Source organism: Corythoichthys intestinalis, chromosome 19 (assembly GCF_030265065.1).
Source record: "Corythoichthys intestinalis isolate RoL2023-P3 chromosome 19, ASM3026506v1, whole genome shotgun sequence".
Classification (NCBI taxonomy): domain Eukaryota; kingdom Metazoa; phylum Chordata; class Actinopteri; order Syngnathiformes; family Syngnathidae; genus Corythoichthys; species Corythoichthys intestinalis.
In genome coordinates this window covers 11473995-11491638 of record NC_080413.1, presented here as the reverse complement: position 1 = coordinate 11491638, position 17644 = coordinate 11473995, and the positions used below count along the sequence as shown (strand labels likewise).

Sequence of the window (17644 nt, the reverse complement as noted above, 5' to 3'; positions counted from 1 at the left end):
TCCTCCCCCCCGCTGCTATTGCTGCTGCTGCTGTACATCTTTCAGCATCAGCAACCAGGAAACTCTTTAATGCTTTATGGGAACACATGCAGGGAAAAGAAACCTCTCTATAAAATGGCAATAACACAGAGTCCTAAATTTGTTTTCAGCGATTAGCATGAAACATCCATACTGTAGTTAGAAATAAATCTCTGAATTCACTTTACAGCGTCTTTACAGACTAAATCCAAATCCTGTGACATAACAAAATAAGCATGTGCGCAGCCAACACATTGAGGTCAACACAATTATGTGTAAGCTCTTCCTCCCAAAAAAATCAATAGATGACCTGCAATTGATTATCAGATGCACATAAGCGCTAAGAGGCTATTAGGCTGCGTCGCATCGGGACTTGAACGTCTCACAGGCGCATCTGTAATTGACCGTGGCGCGTCCGCGGCGGACATGTTGTTGCGTGCAGCCGCGACCCATCACTTCCGTGCGTCCGCTGACCCGGAATTGTGTCAAATTCCCAGCAGTGCTTTCCCCACTTGACTTCGGCCCTAATCTGCCTGAGCGGGGCGCGATGTTGGGAAGAACGTGTGTTTGCTGTCCCTTTGGGGTTCCGGGAACACAGAAAGCCTCCACGATCCACAGGAGACATACTCTTCATTTGTTCTACTGGGAAACATTATTGCTTCCAGCTTTAACATTCATTTATTCAAAAAAATTAACTAAAAATCAACACATTAATAAACCCTCCGCAGCTAGCAGCGTCCCTAGCGGTTACAGCCCGGCACCGTCCAACATAAGCATGAATATACAACATAATTTAAAAACTGACAAGACACTGTTTAATGTCATCTTGTGGCGTTTTCCAACCCACTACATGACTCAAGTAATGAGATAATTACTAGCAAAGTGTCTAATTATCAGATGGTGTGAATGCAGTGTTAGCGCAATTATAAGAACGATGACGGCTGAAAATGTGAATTCACTTGGTAAATGCTATTAATGCTAATGATAGTGAGAAACTCAACTAAAATGGACGATAATGGCTCGAGCTTTTGTGTTTTTGGCATAAACATTGGTATCATCACAATGCAAAGCTTCTTTTTAACTAATTGGCTGCCATTGACAGCGATGACTGGCAGTGATAATTCAACAACAACAAAATTACTCTAATTCCTATCCAGGATATAAAAATGTTAAAAAAGATTACGTACATGTTTGAGCAATGTTGTTTTTGGCAGCCATTTTAATTTTCGTCTTGGTCTTTTGGACGAAAATACTTATTAGTCTTAGTCATACGTACTTTAGTCATTTCATTTGTCTTTGTCTAGTTTTAGTCGACAATTCTCAAAATGTTTTCGTCCATAAACTTCCAAAAGTTTTAGTCCACGAATAAATGAGGACATAAATAAAAGGTTTCCAACTATTTCAAATGAACATGAGAGACGAGCACATACATTGCTGGCCAAAAGCATTGGCACTAGGGTTGTTCCGATCATGTTTTTTTGCTCCAAATTTGATCCCAATCGCTTTAGTTTGAGTATCTGCCGATCCCGATATTTCCTGATCCGATTGCTTTTTTTTGCTCCCGATTCAATTCCAATCATTCCCGATAATTTTTCCCGATCATATACATTTTGGCAATGCATTAAGAAAAAAAATGAATAAAACTCGGACAAATATATACATTCAACATACAGTACATAAGTACAAGTACTGTATTTGTTTATTATGACAATAAATCCTCAAGATGGCATTTACATTATTAACATTCTTTCTGTGAGAGGGATCCACGGATAGAAAGACTTGTGACTTTGTATATTGTGACTAAATATTGACATCTAGTGTATTTGTTGAGCTTTCAGTAAATGATACTGCAGCCATGCCCCAATGCATGATGGGAAGTGGAACCATGATGGGAAGTAAAACCATGACTGTGTGTCATGCTACCAATTGATATATCTTCTCTGCTTTGGGAAATAACTTAAGGTGTTAAGACAAAGATCACTTGCCACCTTGCTTCCCCACAATGCTTCCCGTGATATTTCTAATCATAGGGAGAGGAATTGCAAGGTTTTTAGCCAATTGAAGAAAGCCACCAAAGGCCGCCAAAATTCACTCTACTCATTTTGCGCTGCCTTTTATCTCTCTTTGTAGGTAAAGCAGCGTCATTACAGATTGAGCGCGACAATGAGTGAGAGAGTCGTGCAGCGCATGTATTAATAGCATTAAATATATTAACGTGACACATTTTTTAATGAATTAATTGCCGCCGTTATAGGGATATTTTTGATAACCCTACCTTAAGCCTAAACTAAAGACTCTGTATAAGTGTAACATATTATGTCTGTAACGTTAAATACAATTAGAAAACGATTTAATTAAAAAATATATATATTAAATATATATATTAAAAAGAGGCATGGCCGGTATTTTTTTACCGATTCCGATACTTTGAAAATGACGTGATCAGACCCGATCGATCGGCATCTCTAATTGGCACCCCTGCCATTCTGTCAGATAATGCTCAATTTCTCCCAGAAAATGATTGCAACTACAAATGCTTTGGTAGTAATATCTTCATTTACTTTACTTGCAATGAAAAAACACAAAAGAGAATGGATTTAAAAAAAAAAAAAATCATTATAATTTTAGTACACCAAACTCCAAAAATGGGCTGGACAAAAGTATTAGCACCCTTTGAAAAATCATGTGATGCTTCTCTAATTTGTGTAATTAACAGCAACTGTTTCTTACCTGTGGCACGTAACAGGTGGTGGCAATAACTAAATCACATTTGCAGCTGGTTAAAATATATTAAAGTTGACCCAAACCCTGTCCTGTGTTCTTGTGTGTACCACATTGAGCATGGAGAAAAGAAAGAAGACCAAAGAACTGCCTGAGGACTTGAGAAGCAAAATTGTGAGGAAGCATGGGCAATCTCAAGGCTACAAGTCCATCTCCAAAGACCTGAATGTTCCTGTGTCTACCGTGCGCAGTGTCATCAATAAGCGTAAAGCCCATGGCACTGTTGCTAACCTCCCTAGATGTGGACAAAAAAGAAAAATTGACGAGAGATTTCAACGAAAAATTGTGCGGATGGAGGATAAAGAACCTCGACTAACATCCAAACAAGTTCAAGCTGTTCTGCCGTTCGAGGGTACAACAGTGTCAACCCGTACTATCTGTCGGCTTCTGAATGAAAAGGGACTCTATGATAGGAAAGCCAGGAAGACCCCACTTCTTACCCAGAGACATACAAAAGCCTGGTTGGAGTTTGCCAAAACTTACCTGAGAAAGCCAAAAATGTTTTGCAAGAATGTTCTCTGGTCAGATGAGACATAAGTAGAGCTTTTTGGGAAAAGGCATCAACTTCGAGTTTGTAGGAAAAAAACGAGGCCTTCAAAGAAAAGAACACGGTCCCCACAGTCAAACATGGCGGAGGTTCCCTGATGTTTTGGGGTTGCTTTACTGCCTCTGGCATTGGACTGCTTCACCGTGTGCATGGCATTATGAAGTTTAAAGACTACCAACAAATTTTGCAGCAGAATGTAGGGCCCAGTGTGAGAAAGCTGGGTCTCCCTCAGAGGTCATGGGTCTCCCAGCAGGACAATGACCCCAAAACACACTTCAAAAAGCACTAGAAAAGGGTTTGAGAGAAAGCACTGGAGACTTCTAAAGTGGCCAGCAATGAGTCCAGACCTGAATCCCATAGAACAACTGTGGAGAGATCTGAAAATAGCAGTTATGAGAAGGCACCCTTCAAATTTCAGAGATCTGGAGCAGTTGGCCAAAGAAAAATGGTCTAAAATTCCAGCAGAGCATTGCAAGAAAGTCATTAATGGATACCAGAAGTGGTTGTTCGCAGTTATTTCGTCTAATGGTTGTGCTACCAAGTATCAGGCTGAGGGTGCCAATACTTTTGTGCGGAGTTTTGTGTAAAATGATAATGATTTATTTTTTTCATTCTCCTTTGTGTTCTTTCATTGCCAGCAAAATTAATGAAGATATTAATACCAAAGCATTTGTAATTGTAATCATTTTCTGGGAGAAATTGAGCATCATCTGACAGAATTGCAGGGGTGCCAATACTTTTGGCCAGCACTGTAACTCTAGATTCTACAAGGACATCACCATTTTCATGATGATGTTACACACTCAGCAGGAAAACAACATATTATTTGCAATTAATTAAACTCACCTGGACGCCATGAACTCTATGTTAAATGTTTTTCAACAGTTTAAGAAGATACGGAGTCACTGTGCTAAATGCTAATGCTAATGCTAAAGCGAACGCTATGCTAACACTACAAGTTAGTTTAGTGTGTGATGATCACTCAGCACAAACCTTTAAAGGCTAAAGCAACATGGCATATCTAGGCATGGGGGCGGGCGGGAGGCTCAGTTCGTCACATGAGTGACACGAACAAACACTGCTAAATGCGTTCTAACTACACATACAATAAGGAAATGTCACACATTGTGAAATTATGACGGAAACGATAGCCAATTTTCATTTCGTTTTCGTGACGTCAAAATACAGCTGGCATCCATCTCATTATGTTTTAGTCTCGCAAGACACGTTTTCAGCGCGTCATCGTCATCGTCATGAAAAAATTGTTCGTTGACAAAATATTTTCGTTATCGTCATTGTTGACAAAACCAACACTTATGTTTGAGTATGCATTACTATATGGCAAAAAAATGATAGATTGCTGTAGCTAACATGGTACTCCGGTCCTGTAGGTGGCAATGTCATATATTATAACTAGAACCTCAAAATTTTTCAAATGTTTTTGTCTTTAGAAAAGTCACTCATATTTGGTACACTTGAATGCGTGTGCATTAGCAATTTAATTTTTTAGAAATATTTTTGTGTCAACATGACAAACATATTTTGCCACACAACGCAATATTTTAGCAAGAATATATATATATTTTTTAAATGTCCGGCTTTTGATTATGTCTTTGTATTTTGAATTCATTTTAAAATGCTTGATTATTATCGTCGCCTAATGCTAGCGCTTCGATTGCTGTCAAACCTACAGTTGCCCCCTGTTCACAATAGCATGACAACAGGCACATGTATGGAATATTCCATGAGCTACTTGAGTAATAATTAAAATATGCTGTCCTTAATGGATTAGAGTTTTTAATCCATTAATGAAAACACATGTAATTGTGTTCCTCATTGTCTTTACATGTTGCATGCTTTCGTGCTCTTGATTGGCCAACACTGGCTGTCATGGTGAATGGGCCATAAGTCCACCGCCATATCTATACTGGCGTTTACGTATGACATCATCCTTTGAAAATACAGACAAAGGTTTTTTTTTTTTTCATCCCTTCTTGATAAAAAGACACAGACTTTTCTTTTCTACATCCACAGCCATCGGTCATCTTTCATATTTGCTTTCCTTTTGCTGAGCTTTGCTCCTCTCACCATCCCCCATTTTCCTTCGTCCTCTTCCTTCTCCCTCTCACATCAAAGGCTCACCTTACAAATCGACCATATACTACTCTTGGTATTACACCTCCTCGGCTAATCCGCGTTAAACTAATTTGCCAAACATTCACATCACTGACAGGGAGGACAGTTCTATGCTAATATATCACACAAGGATGGGTGGGTGCTCGGTATAGTGACCGCGATATAGTGAAGCATCACGGACTTGTAAACCTGTTCCAACAGCGGGGCGCCTCTGCCAAAGCAAAAAGCTTCTTAGTCCAGCTGAGTCCCTTAAAGCTGCACTAATCAGAGCTGTTAGAGGAGTCGTGGTCAAACGTATCACGATCTGCCAAGCCAGCACAACTGCTGCTTGGACACACAAAAAGATGGAGAAACTGGAAAAGGATTATAATTTCGATGTTAGCAATGGCATATTGAAAAAATACAAAGAAACCTGGTTACATGTATTGTAATATATATATATAAATTTACATTAAGACTGCAGCTATCGATTACTTTAGTAGTCGAATAATTGATGAACTAGTTAGTCCAAAATAATCAAGTAATCTTATAAAGAACATAAAAAAAATAAAATACCGGAGCTGAGCCTCAAACGGTACAAAAAAATCAATAAATGAGAATCTATGTACAACAAAAGAACAATTGGCTAACTTGTATAGCAAATGTCCGATAGCTTAAATGCTACAAAATGCTAACATTTTTCTTACAATGCTCTTAACAAATGGTACAGACACATTTTTCCACAAAAAAACGGCTAAATATACCTATAAACTAAATTATGAATGCATTAAAAAACATTAGGTCAAACAAAAACTTAGCTTATGTTGGTCTTAACAGCTGGATTCAGCAATGTGAAATGAGGCAGACTAGAGGGCAGTGTATCTACCCAAAACAATAAAACTAAATGCAAACAATTTCTAGTACACAAACCATTACAACGCCACTTTAATTAAACGAATACTCGAAGCAGCAAAATTTAGTTTGAATCTTTTTTTCAAATCGAATACTCGAGTTAATTGATGCAGCACTGATTTACATACGATATATCGTATATGCAGTAAGTGTAAAATCTGCAAATGGGTAAAACAACTCCAGGCCTGTAGGTGGTAGCATTTCCATTGTCGAACAATTCACACAAAAGGACAAGTTTGGGTGTTTAATTAACATACCATCCATAGACTTCATAATGATAAGTAGGGGGCAGGTCCCACACTCCGCTTCAGTCAGTCGCGTTTTTTTTCAAACACATGCAGCGATCCAACGCCGAATTTAGGTTGAAAAAGTACAAAAGCTGTACTGCATACGAACAGGAAGGATTGTCTCAGGAGTGATTTGTTCAAGGAATCAAGGTAATTATGATATTTTTTGTACCATGCATACAATCAATGGGAGAAATTAACCGCTACGGCATTGGCATCATAATTCGCAATAATTACGTAAATAAATAATAACTGCCTGGTTTTTTGCTTTTGACCAAGAATCGAGACTGTTTTACGTTCATATCTATAAAGAATTCAGGGATTTAAACATTTATTTACAAGAATTTTCAACGTAAAAAGCTCTTTGTGGTGATAAGGCGGCACCACAGTGGCTTAAAGACTAGACGCACATTCCCGTAAAATAAATGCTAATTGCCCGGTTCTGTGCTCTTTTAACAAAGAATCGGTACTGTTTTACATCCATATCTATAAAGAAATCAGGGATTTACACATTTATTCACAAGAATTTTCAACGTAAAAAGCTCTTTGTATTGATAAGGCGGCACCACAGTGGCTTAGAGACATGACGCACATTCGACATATTTACGTAAAATAAATGCTAACTTCCCATTGTTTTGCTTTTAACCAAGAATCAAGACTGTTTTACATCCATATCTATAAGAACTCAGAGATTTAAGCATTTATTCACAAGAATTTTCAACAAAAAAATTTCTTTGTCTGTGTTTCCACTTGGTCAGCTTTGACGAGGATAGGCCCCCTATTAATCGGCCCCGCGATATATTATGAAGTCTATGACACCATCCGTGTTTTGGGGAGAATTGGAGTACCCGCAGAGAAGCAACATTAGTATAGGTAAAAGTTACATAAATGTTACATACGGTATAATGTCATAGACACAAAAAGTCAGAGAATAGTAGCGTACTTTTTACTTCTACCGCAACTACGCTAGGTGACTCAGACCCTAACCCTAGATAGATAGATAGATAGATAGATAGATAGATAGATAGATAGATAGATAGATAGATAGATAGATAGATAGATAGATAGATAGATAGATAGATAGATAGATAGATAGATAGATAGATAGATAGATAGATAGATAGATAGATAGATAGATAGATAGATAGATAGATAGATAGATAGATAGATAGATAGATAGATTTCTGCCACAATACAGTATTCATAGCTTAAGTTCGTGCTAAACCGTCAGAGTGGAAAAATCTGCTAAATCGTCATATTTAAGGCATCGCTGTACTACCTTAATGTGATACCTTCATATGTGGGAAAGGAGAGCTATATTTGCTTATGCACTTTACTGAGCACCAAAGCAGTTAATGCTATCAATCTATCAACGTCAGTGGTAGGCAATTACCGTAATTTTCGCACTATAAGACGCACCTGACTATAAACCGCCACCCAACAAATGTGACACGAAAATGGCATTTGTTCATAGATAAGCCACACTGGACTATAAGCCGCAGCTGTCCTCACTGTATTATGGGATATTTACACCAAAAGATATTAGCCGGCAATACTTCATTAGACAGCGGCATCATATGATGGTCAGAAGACCAAATGAACCACCATGAAGCTTATAACTAATTGGCTGCAAAGCTTCATTGCTTCAAGAAGCTTCATTTGGCCATCACTGCTTCCTTGGGGGAGACAGTCAACCTTTAATGCCACATGCTGTCGACACTGTTGTTGTCCATCATGCGTGCTAGCATGCATTGCAGCGCAACAGATGTAAATAACAATCAAAATTCATGTTCTTTGCTAATTATTTATTCAGTTACTGTTCCTGTTTGTGTAAATAATTTCTAGTTGTGGTATTTGGTAACACTTTATTTGACAGTGGCGCCATAAGACTGTCATTGGACAATTAGACATAATTATGACATGACACTGCCATGAGCATTAACGAATGCTTATAACAGTTCTCATTCAGTTTTATTCAGCAAATGATCTCACTTTTGAATGGATGTAAAAGATCCGAGCTGGACGTAAATGGAGTTGGTAACATAATTTGCTGGATGACACTTAATGACATCTGTCATAAGCATTCAGTAATGCCCATGATAGTGTCATGTCATAATTATGATGGTCTTATGACAGTCTTATGACGCCGCTGTCAAATAAAGTTTATGCAAATACCATACCAGGCAATTAATGAAACAACTGGAACAGTAAATGAATGAATAATTAGCAAAGAACATGAGTTTTAATTGTTACTTACATCTGTAGTGCTGCAATGCATGCTGAATATTGATTGTTACTTACATCTGTAGTGGTGCAATGCATGTTAGGAGGCATGGGTTGCCTATTAACACAAATAAATCAACAAATAAGCCGCACTGGACTATAAGCCGGAAATTACGGTAGTTTGGTGTGTTTAAAGAATATCAAAGGTGTAAAATGAAAAAAGGGGTGTTAACTGCCACCACATTTGCCAATTTACACTTGTTTGCATCCACAAACGCTACTTGACAGCTTTGAAACATTTGAACAAAATCCTGTTAATTGACACCCGACAGCGGCCGTATGTGAAGCGGTCTGTCTTTATCGCTTTGGGCAACCACGAGGGCCGCCTGTGGATGCAACGCAGGAGCGCCGACGCCGGCAAGGAGAACAAAGGATGCGCTCGGGGAGGCGGCCAACGAGCGTCCGCTTTTGTGACATGTCTGAGGCGTTGTCAGCCCCTCCTGATTACCACTGCCAGCTTGGCTAGCCTTCACCAGATCATCAACGCTATCACTCGGGGCCAAATACGCTATCCCCTCCTCCCCTCTGCAAGGCCACAGCAGCCATTGGCACGGTCATCCTCACAATGACACAATCCCAAACCTACCTGACTTTGAACTCGCTCAGCTGCGGTTGCGCCCCTGGCTCGGCGCAGTAGATCTGCGGGAAGTAGAAGCGATGCGACTGCAGGTTGATGTCCATGTCGGCGGATCAAGAAACGCAAAAATCCCTGTCTTTACAGTCTTTTTTTTCCCTTCTGTCAGAGTTCAAGAGGCGACATAGCACCTGAAATGCTAGGAAGGCATCATCCCCTCTCTCACAAAAAAAAGGCCCACTAACCTATATCTCAATCCTTGAATGAACAAAGATGACGAGAATCCACAGAAGTGAAAACGCCGCCTTCTTCCCGAGGGAAAGAAAGGAAAAAGCCGGATTCCGGTAGGCGCCCGGATCCAAACGAGAATGAACGAGGTTGCTCGCTATGGAGAGAAAAAAGAGAGCGATGGAGAGAGATTCCTGGCGCTTTGAGGCGTTGCCCTCGCTCTGCCTCTCCTCTCGCTGTCTCATTGGATTACTTAGTCGCTCCATGCATCCCTCCCTCCCTTTTCTCCCCTCCCAGCTGTGTGGAGAACTGGTCCTACCCTCCCTCCCTTCCTCCCTCTTTCCTCTCCTCCTCTTCCATCACCCTCATCCACCTCACCCTGCCATCTGCTGGATTGGACAAGCGTAAAACCACGTGGCAAGAGAGAGAGGGAGAATTTAATTCATCTGATGGCTCACATCTCAGGACACACACACGTTTTCACAGGGTGTTCATTAACAGAGTGGTGATGCGAGAGGAGAGAGACAATGAGACAGTGATGCATTGCAGTCAGTGGCTGTGAATGGAACACATCATGAGTGGTTATTGGGGGTGTAACGGTACACAAAAATCTCGGTTCGGTACGTACCACGGTTTTGAGGTCACGGTTCGGTTCATTTTCGGTACGGTAAGAAAACAAAATGCAAAATATAAATGTGCTAGTTGTTTATTACACAACTTTCAACAAGAGGAACATTAGCCTATACAAAGCTGGAATTCTGCTCAAAAAGTAGCGGGTATTTAAAGGCAAGGCAAGGCAAATTTATTTATATAGCACAATTCAACACAAGGCAATTCAAAGTGCTTTACATCACATGAAGATCATAACAATCACATTTAAATCAATACAACGTAAAAACCAAGACAAAAGATCGCATTTAATCACAAATAGAATATAAATAAATAAATAAAAATAAAACAGAAATAAAAATAAAACAAAAACTACTACTACTAATAATAATTGAAATTAGCAATAGAGATAAGCACAAGAGGAATAGAAAGCAGGTAGATTGAAATATATAGCCAGTTATGGATATGCAGTGCTAAACAAAAGCGTTTTTAGCCCTGATTTAAAAGAGCTAACAGAGCATAAAAGAGCATACAGTACTTCAGACGTTCAGGTAACTTGTTCCAGAGGTGAGGAGCATAATAACTAAATGCTGCCTCATCCTGCTTGGTTCTTGTTCTTGGAACATGCAGAAGACCGGTTCCAGACGACCCTAGGGGTCTAGATGTCTCATAGGAATCTAACAAGTCAAGCATGTATTATGGTCCAAGGCCATTAAGTGTTTTGTAGAAGAGCAGTAGTATTTTATAGTCTATCCTTTGACTCACTGGAAGGAAGTGTAGCGATTTCAAAACCGGTGTAATATGGTCCAGCTTCCTTGTATTTGTGAGGACTCTGGCTGCAGCATTCTGTACTAGCTGCAGCTTCCTGACTGATTTTTTATCAAGACCTGTAAATATACCGTTGCAATAGTCCAATCTGCTGAAAATGAATGCATGCATAAGTTTTTCCATGTCTTGTTGAGTCAGAAGCCCCTTAATTCTGGTTATATTTTTTAGGTGGTAATAAGCGGATTTAGTGACGGACTTTAGATGGCTATCAAATTTTAGGTCTGAATCAATAATTACGCCAAGGTTTCTGACTTGATTTGTAGCTGTAAGTGACATTGTGCTAAGTTGCCTGCTTATCTTTGACCTTTCCTTTTTTGGCGGAAAGACAATCCAACAACAATGGCGTACCGCACGCAGGCTATTTTTAGACCGTGACGTCGCATCGTAAAGCGGAAGTAAAGCCCAAGTGGGACATTATAGACCCGCCCTCGCATAGACACAACGTAATTTGTGCTACTCTTCTCCAGTAATCTTTCAAAAACGAACATGCCGATCACTCATTGCTTTTTTGGAACTTGTAGAAACGACTCTAGACATTACGACGCATGAAGGATGTTTTCTTCATACGTTTCCGGAAACCAAAATCTCGGGAGGAAAAAATGTGAAGACCGAACTTGCGCGGACTTTAACACCAGCTCGGTGAATCCATTCACATTTCATATGCAGTAAACATTATGTTGGGTTGGCATGGTCTTTCAGAGGACAAAGAGGTAAGCCATTTTTATATTTTTAACTTATTTTTTAGCGTAACGTTGTGCCGTACTGCTTCTGTCTGACAATGAATGACCTGAAAAGAGTTACAATGGTATCTGACTGCCACTGTTACCGTTTCTGTTATATGTATATAGAAAAAAAAAAAACTTTAGTAAGGGGGAAGTGTAAATAAATTATAGAATTAAGAGGTGTTATCAATGAAAAAATTAAAAGTGTTCGTTGGCTGTCACTGAGTAGCATTTGCGATCGCTACACAAAGCTAACTAAATTACCCCCAAGAACGGTAAGAGACGTAGGACAACCAAAGGATATATAAGAAAGACAGGGCTGATGGTAAAGGATAGCTTGTTGAAACAGGAGAATGTCATTGTCAGTCGTGTCGATAAAAAAGCTAAAGCTATGCTTAGGTCGGCTCGGTTTTTTTGTCTTTTTCAGCCTTTGACACTCAAGCCATCTCTTTAACGGAACATTTTTATGTTCTTCCACATCTTTGCCAGTGAATTTGGCACCAGGCACATCATTTTCGGAGAGAATTGGTAGGTTTAGCTCTGTAAACATCTCCTTCGTACACAATTTCCATTCATTTCCTATTAGGGACAAACGGTTGCTTGTCCGTACTTAGCAACAGTAGCTAATGTCATGAATATTAATGAGCGGAAGTGACGTGTTGCTTGCGGTACGCCATTTGCCGTTCAGACCCCGCGTATTGGTCAGCTTTCTTTCTGAAAGAAAGATGAAAAAAGAAGTCCTGTGGTAAAAAAAAAAAAGCAATCCCAATGACAAAGATTTAAACATGTATTTTACAAATGAAATGCCTTAATTAATTTTTTTTTTTTCTTATGAACGGTTTTCAAAAGCTTTATTGGTGGATTTTCTCAGGTTAAAGCGCCACACAGAAATTAATCAATTTAATTGTGTAAGCAGGATCTGTCTATGATTCTTATTATTTAATTACAGGTGTTTTAGCTCATTACAATTTATTTTATTTAAATGGGCTATTATTTATTTTATTATGAGTTTATATTTTACAAATGTGATGTAGTATTCATTTATATTGTATATTTTATGTTGTATAACTTTAGTTCCTATGTGAATATTAGTTCCTACTTGTTTTGTTGTGGTAGGAGGGTTCTGTATTGAACACGGGACCGTGTTGGTTATTATTATAGCAGAGAAGACCGCAGTAAATCAACAAAGACAAGTCAACTGTGCCCCGATCTACCACTCAAGAGATCTGATGGACTAAAAAAGTGGGTTACGATTGCATATTAGTTTGAAAATCGACGGGATCCACCGTATTTTTACACGAGTGACTTCCTGTCTGCCCGATCCTAGCTACCGGTTGTAGTATTGACGCAGGAGGGTCGCGTCTCGCGTCAAATAATAAACTCTGCCGTTCTTTTCGCGTACGTCAGTATGAGCATAACAGTATGAGCATCCAACTTCTCAGGGGGGACAGTTGTGTTAGCATATATCATTTAACAAAAATCCTTTGAATAAAACATACAGTGATATGAAAATGTATCTGAACCTTTTGGAATTTCTCACATTTCTGCATAAAATCAGCATCAAATGTGATCTGATCTGTCAAAATCACACAGATGAAAAAACAGTGTCTGCTTCAACTAAAACCACCCAAACATTTATAGGTTTTTATATTTTAATGAGGATAGTATGCAAACAATGACGGAAGGTCCAGTACAGTGTCCCTAAAGCTGACACTGTACTTTCATCAGTGTGATTTTGACAAAGATCAGATCACATTTTTTTTTTTCGTTTTCCTTCATTTAAATCTTTTATATATTTCTTTGAAACCTTTAAATACTTCCGAACCACAGATATGTTGGCGGTGAGGCAATAGTGTTGCCTCTCGCCGTGTTTTGATTACGTCATCAAAAGAGGACTACAGTTCTTCACACTTTTTGGTGGTAAACCTTCGGTGTTTTAACCAAAAACCAAAATGCAATTTTAGCTATTTTTGGTGCCGAATTTTCGGTCACATCTCTAGTATTTTTATTATAAACTTTCTACCACAACACATACACTAACTACTCTGTAAATACTGTAAACATACAGTGAGGCAAATAAAAATTAGTAGTCAACCACTAATTGTGCAAATTCTCCCACTTGAAAATGTTAGAGAGGCCTGTAATTGTCAAGATGGGTACACGAGAACACGAGAACCTGTGTTTCTACCAAAAAGGTCTATTTTGGTTTCATCTGACCATAACACATTCTCCCAGTCCTCTTCTGGATCATCCAAATGCTTTCTAGCGAACCGCAGACGGGCCTGGACGTGTACTTTCTTCAGCAGGGGGACACGTCTGGCAGTGCAGGATTTGAGTCCCTGGCAGCGCATTGTGTTACTGATAGTATCCTCTGTTACTGTGGTCCCAGCTCTCTGTAAGTCATTCACTAGGTCCCCGTGTGGTTCTGGGATTTTTGCTCATTGCCACGGGATGAGATCTTGCATGGAGCCCCAGATCAAGGGAGATTATCAGTGGTCTTGTATGTCTTCCATTTTCTAACAATTGCTCCCACAGTTGATTTCTTTACACCAAGCGTTTTACCTATTGCAAATTCTGTCTTCCCAGCCTGGTGCAGGTCTATAATTTTGTCTCTGGTGTCCTTCGACAGCTCTTTGGTCTTGGCCATAGTGCAGTTTGGAGTGTGACTGACTGATGTTGTAGACAGATGTCTTTTATACCGATAATGAGTTAAAACAGGTGCCATTAATACAGGTAACGAGTGGAGTCTCGTTAGACCTCGTTAGAAGAAGTTAAACCTCTTTGACAGCCAGAAATATTGCTTGTTTGTAGATGACCAAATACTTGTTTTCCACTGTAATTTGGAAATAAATTCTTTAAAAATCAAACAAAGTGATTTTCTGTTTTTTTTTCACATTCTGTCTCTCATGGTTGAGGTTTACCCATGTTGACAATTACAGGCCTCTCTAATCTTTTCAAGTAGGAGAACTTGCACAATTGGTGGTTGACTAAATACTTATTTGCCCCACTGTACAGTACCTGGGCTGGGAGTGAATGAGTTCATTTCCCCCCTACTAATCAACATAATTTAAGTTACTCACAATTCAAGCAAATACCGTATTTGTCTTTATTGCTAGGTCACACACTTCATCAAATCAGACTTCCAGTCCTCCTGCAACCTTTGACCCGTTAATATTGATGTACTTTCATCTTTCGCAGATGCACACAGATTATAAATGATGTACAGCTCGAAAAAAATATTATAATCTCCGTAGCAATCATGGTCGCAAAGCAATAAATCCCTGCCATATTTACACCGCACGTGCTCTCTTTCTAGTACACGACTCTCAGGCCACATCCCGCTGTGTTTGGCCGGCAGGATTCTTTCATTGATCCGCTGACATTGCTATTGCGGCGCAATGGCGGTCATTGCAGTTTAGTCCTAGTTTACCCGGCAACAAGCACAAGTTTCCAAATGAACAGGATTATGGTTTCAAACAGTTTTGTATTGCTGTAAATTATAACAGGAACTTTGTTAGTTTTCAATGAACAGTTGATGTCTATCTCCATTTTTTTTTTTTTATAAATGTTTTTTCTTAAAAGCTACCAACATATCTGAAGTATCTCACATAGTTTTTCTCGGTCACAGATGATATGATTTCTATTTATCTGGTCGCCAAAGAGCCAGAAATCATTTTCCGCCCACGCAGTCCACCTGCAGGTGGTCACACTGTACCAGGCCAAGAGCAAAGTGACAAGTGGAGATGGATGGGCGGTAAACAGCACGCACACACAAACGAGAAGCTGGCAGATGCACAAAATGGTGGAGGGAAGAGCTACCTTTCATTTACAACACACATACACACACCCCACACACCCCAATCACCCCTCTGCCTTCAATGCTAATGACTCACTCTGTGTGCTGATGTCACCCAGAATGCACTGGGTGACAGGCCACATGATTTCCCACCTGCACTGGATGTTTCCTGGACACACACGCAAGTTAAGGTCGTCAGAGTGCATTAGTATTATTGTTAAAAATGTCATTGTTGTGACTCACAGTGGATGCAGCTGCAATATAAACACACGTCATAATGTTATGACTGTTGAGACCAGTCATAATATTAGTTTAATGAACTTTAACAAATATTACTTCTGCCATAATACGTATTCCCGAATTTTAAAAAGTAAGGCACTATAAGTCCATCTTGCCTCTTTGCCCTTGTCCCGCATTCAGCGGGCATACAACTAGTATTATTATTCATATGGGTCACAACGGCAGCCGTCAATATGCATCAGGCAGCGCGGATGACATTCGGTCCCGCTCATCGATCCCGCTATTGGACGGAGCGAGTGGGCCGGGTTTGGGAAGGAGGATGATTAGTGCGTAACCTGAACAAAGTCAGTCAAAGAAAACAAGAGGCATTAAACCAACATCACTTATGACAGGCCCCGCTATTCTTGAGAACCTTTATATATGCATTATGTCTCAGATCAGCACGAATTTTACCCAATTAATATATATTTGATGCAGGCATGATGGAAATACAGTGGTGCTATTGAGTCCATTGTCACTATACTCACCAGCCACTTTATTAGGTACACCTGTCCAACTGCTCATTAACACTTCATTTCTAATCAGCCAATCACATGGCGGCAACTCAGTGCATTTAGGCATGTAGACATGGTTTAAGACAATCTCCTGCAGTTCAAACCGAGCATCAGTATGGGGAAGAAAGATGATTTGAGTGACTTTGAACGTGGCATGGTTGTTGGTGCCAGAAGGGCTGGTCTGAGTATTTCAGAAACTGCTGATCTCCTGGGATTGTCACGCACAACCATCTCTAGGGTTTACAGAGATTGGTCTGAAAAATATCCAGTGAGCGGCAGTTCTGTGGGCGGAAATGCCTTGTTGATGCCAGAGGTCAGCGGAGAATGGCCAGACTGGTTCGAGCTGATAGAAAGGCAACAGTGACTCAAATAACCACCCGTTACAACCAAGGTAGGCAGAAGATCATCTCTGAACGCACAGTATGTCGAACTTTGAGGCTGATGGGCAGCAGGAGACCACGCCGGGTGCCACTCCTTTCAGCTAAGAACAGGAAACTGAGGCTACAATGTGCACAAGCTCATCGAAATTAAACAATAGAAGATTGAAAAAACGTTGCCTGGTCTGATGAGTCTCGATTTTTGCTGCGACATTCAGATTTAGGGTCAGAATTTGGCGTCAACAACATGAAAGCATGCATCCATCCTGCCTTGTATCAACGGTTCAGGCTGGTGGTGGTGGTGTAATGGTGTGGGGAATATTTTCTTGGCACTCTTTGGGCCCCTTGGTACCAATGAACATCGTTGGAACGCCACAGCCTATCTGAGTATTGTTGCTGACCATGTCCATCCCTTTATGACCACAATGTACCCAACTTCTGATGGCTACTTTCAGCAAAATAATGCGCCATGTCATAAAGCTGGAATCATCTCAGACTGGAACATGACAATGAGTTCACTGTACTCAAATGGCCTCCACAGTCACCAGATCTCAATCCAATAGAGCATCTTTGGAATGTGGTGGAACGGGAGATTTGCATCATGGATGTGCAGCCGACAAATCTGCACCAACTGTGTGATGCCATCATGTCAATATCAACCAAACTCTCTGAGGAATGCTTCCAGCACCTTGTTGAATCTATGCCACGAAGAATTGAGGCAGCTCTGAAGGCAAAAGGGGCTCCAACCCGTTACTAGCATGGTGTACCTAATA

The 17644-nt window shown here is 40.0% G+C and overlaps 1 protein-coding gene across 3 annotated transcripts in view; it reads right to left on the bottom strand.

Annotated features, from left to right (window-relative positions):
- Positions 1 to 17644, bottom strand: part of evlb (Enah/Vasp-like b) — a 56455-nt gene that overhangs the window by 36806 nt on the left and 2005 nt on the right. For 2 of the 3 annotated variants that reach the window (XM_057822394.1, XM_057822392.1), the window contains exon 1: positions 9530 to 9954. The exons of the other annotated variant lie outside the window; for it this stretch is intronic. In XM_057822394.1, coding sequence (XP_057678377.1) covers positions 9530 to 9624 — 95 coding nt within the window. In that variant the 5' untranslated portion in view covers positions 9625 to 9954. Of the gene's footprint in view, positions 1 to 9529; positions 9955 to 17644 lie in introns of those variants that run through there. 3 annotated transcript variants of the gene reach the window in all.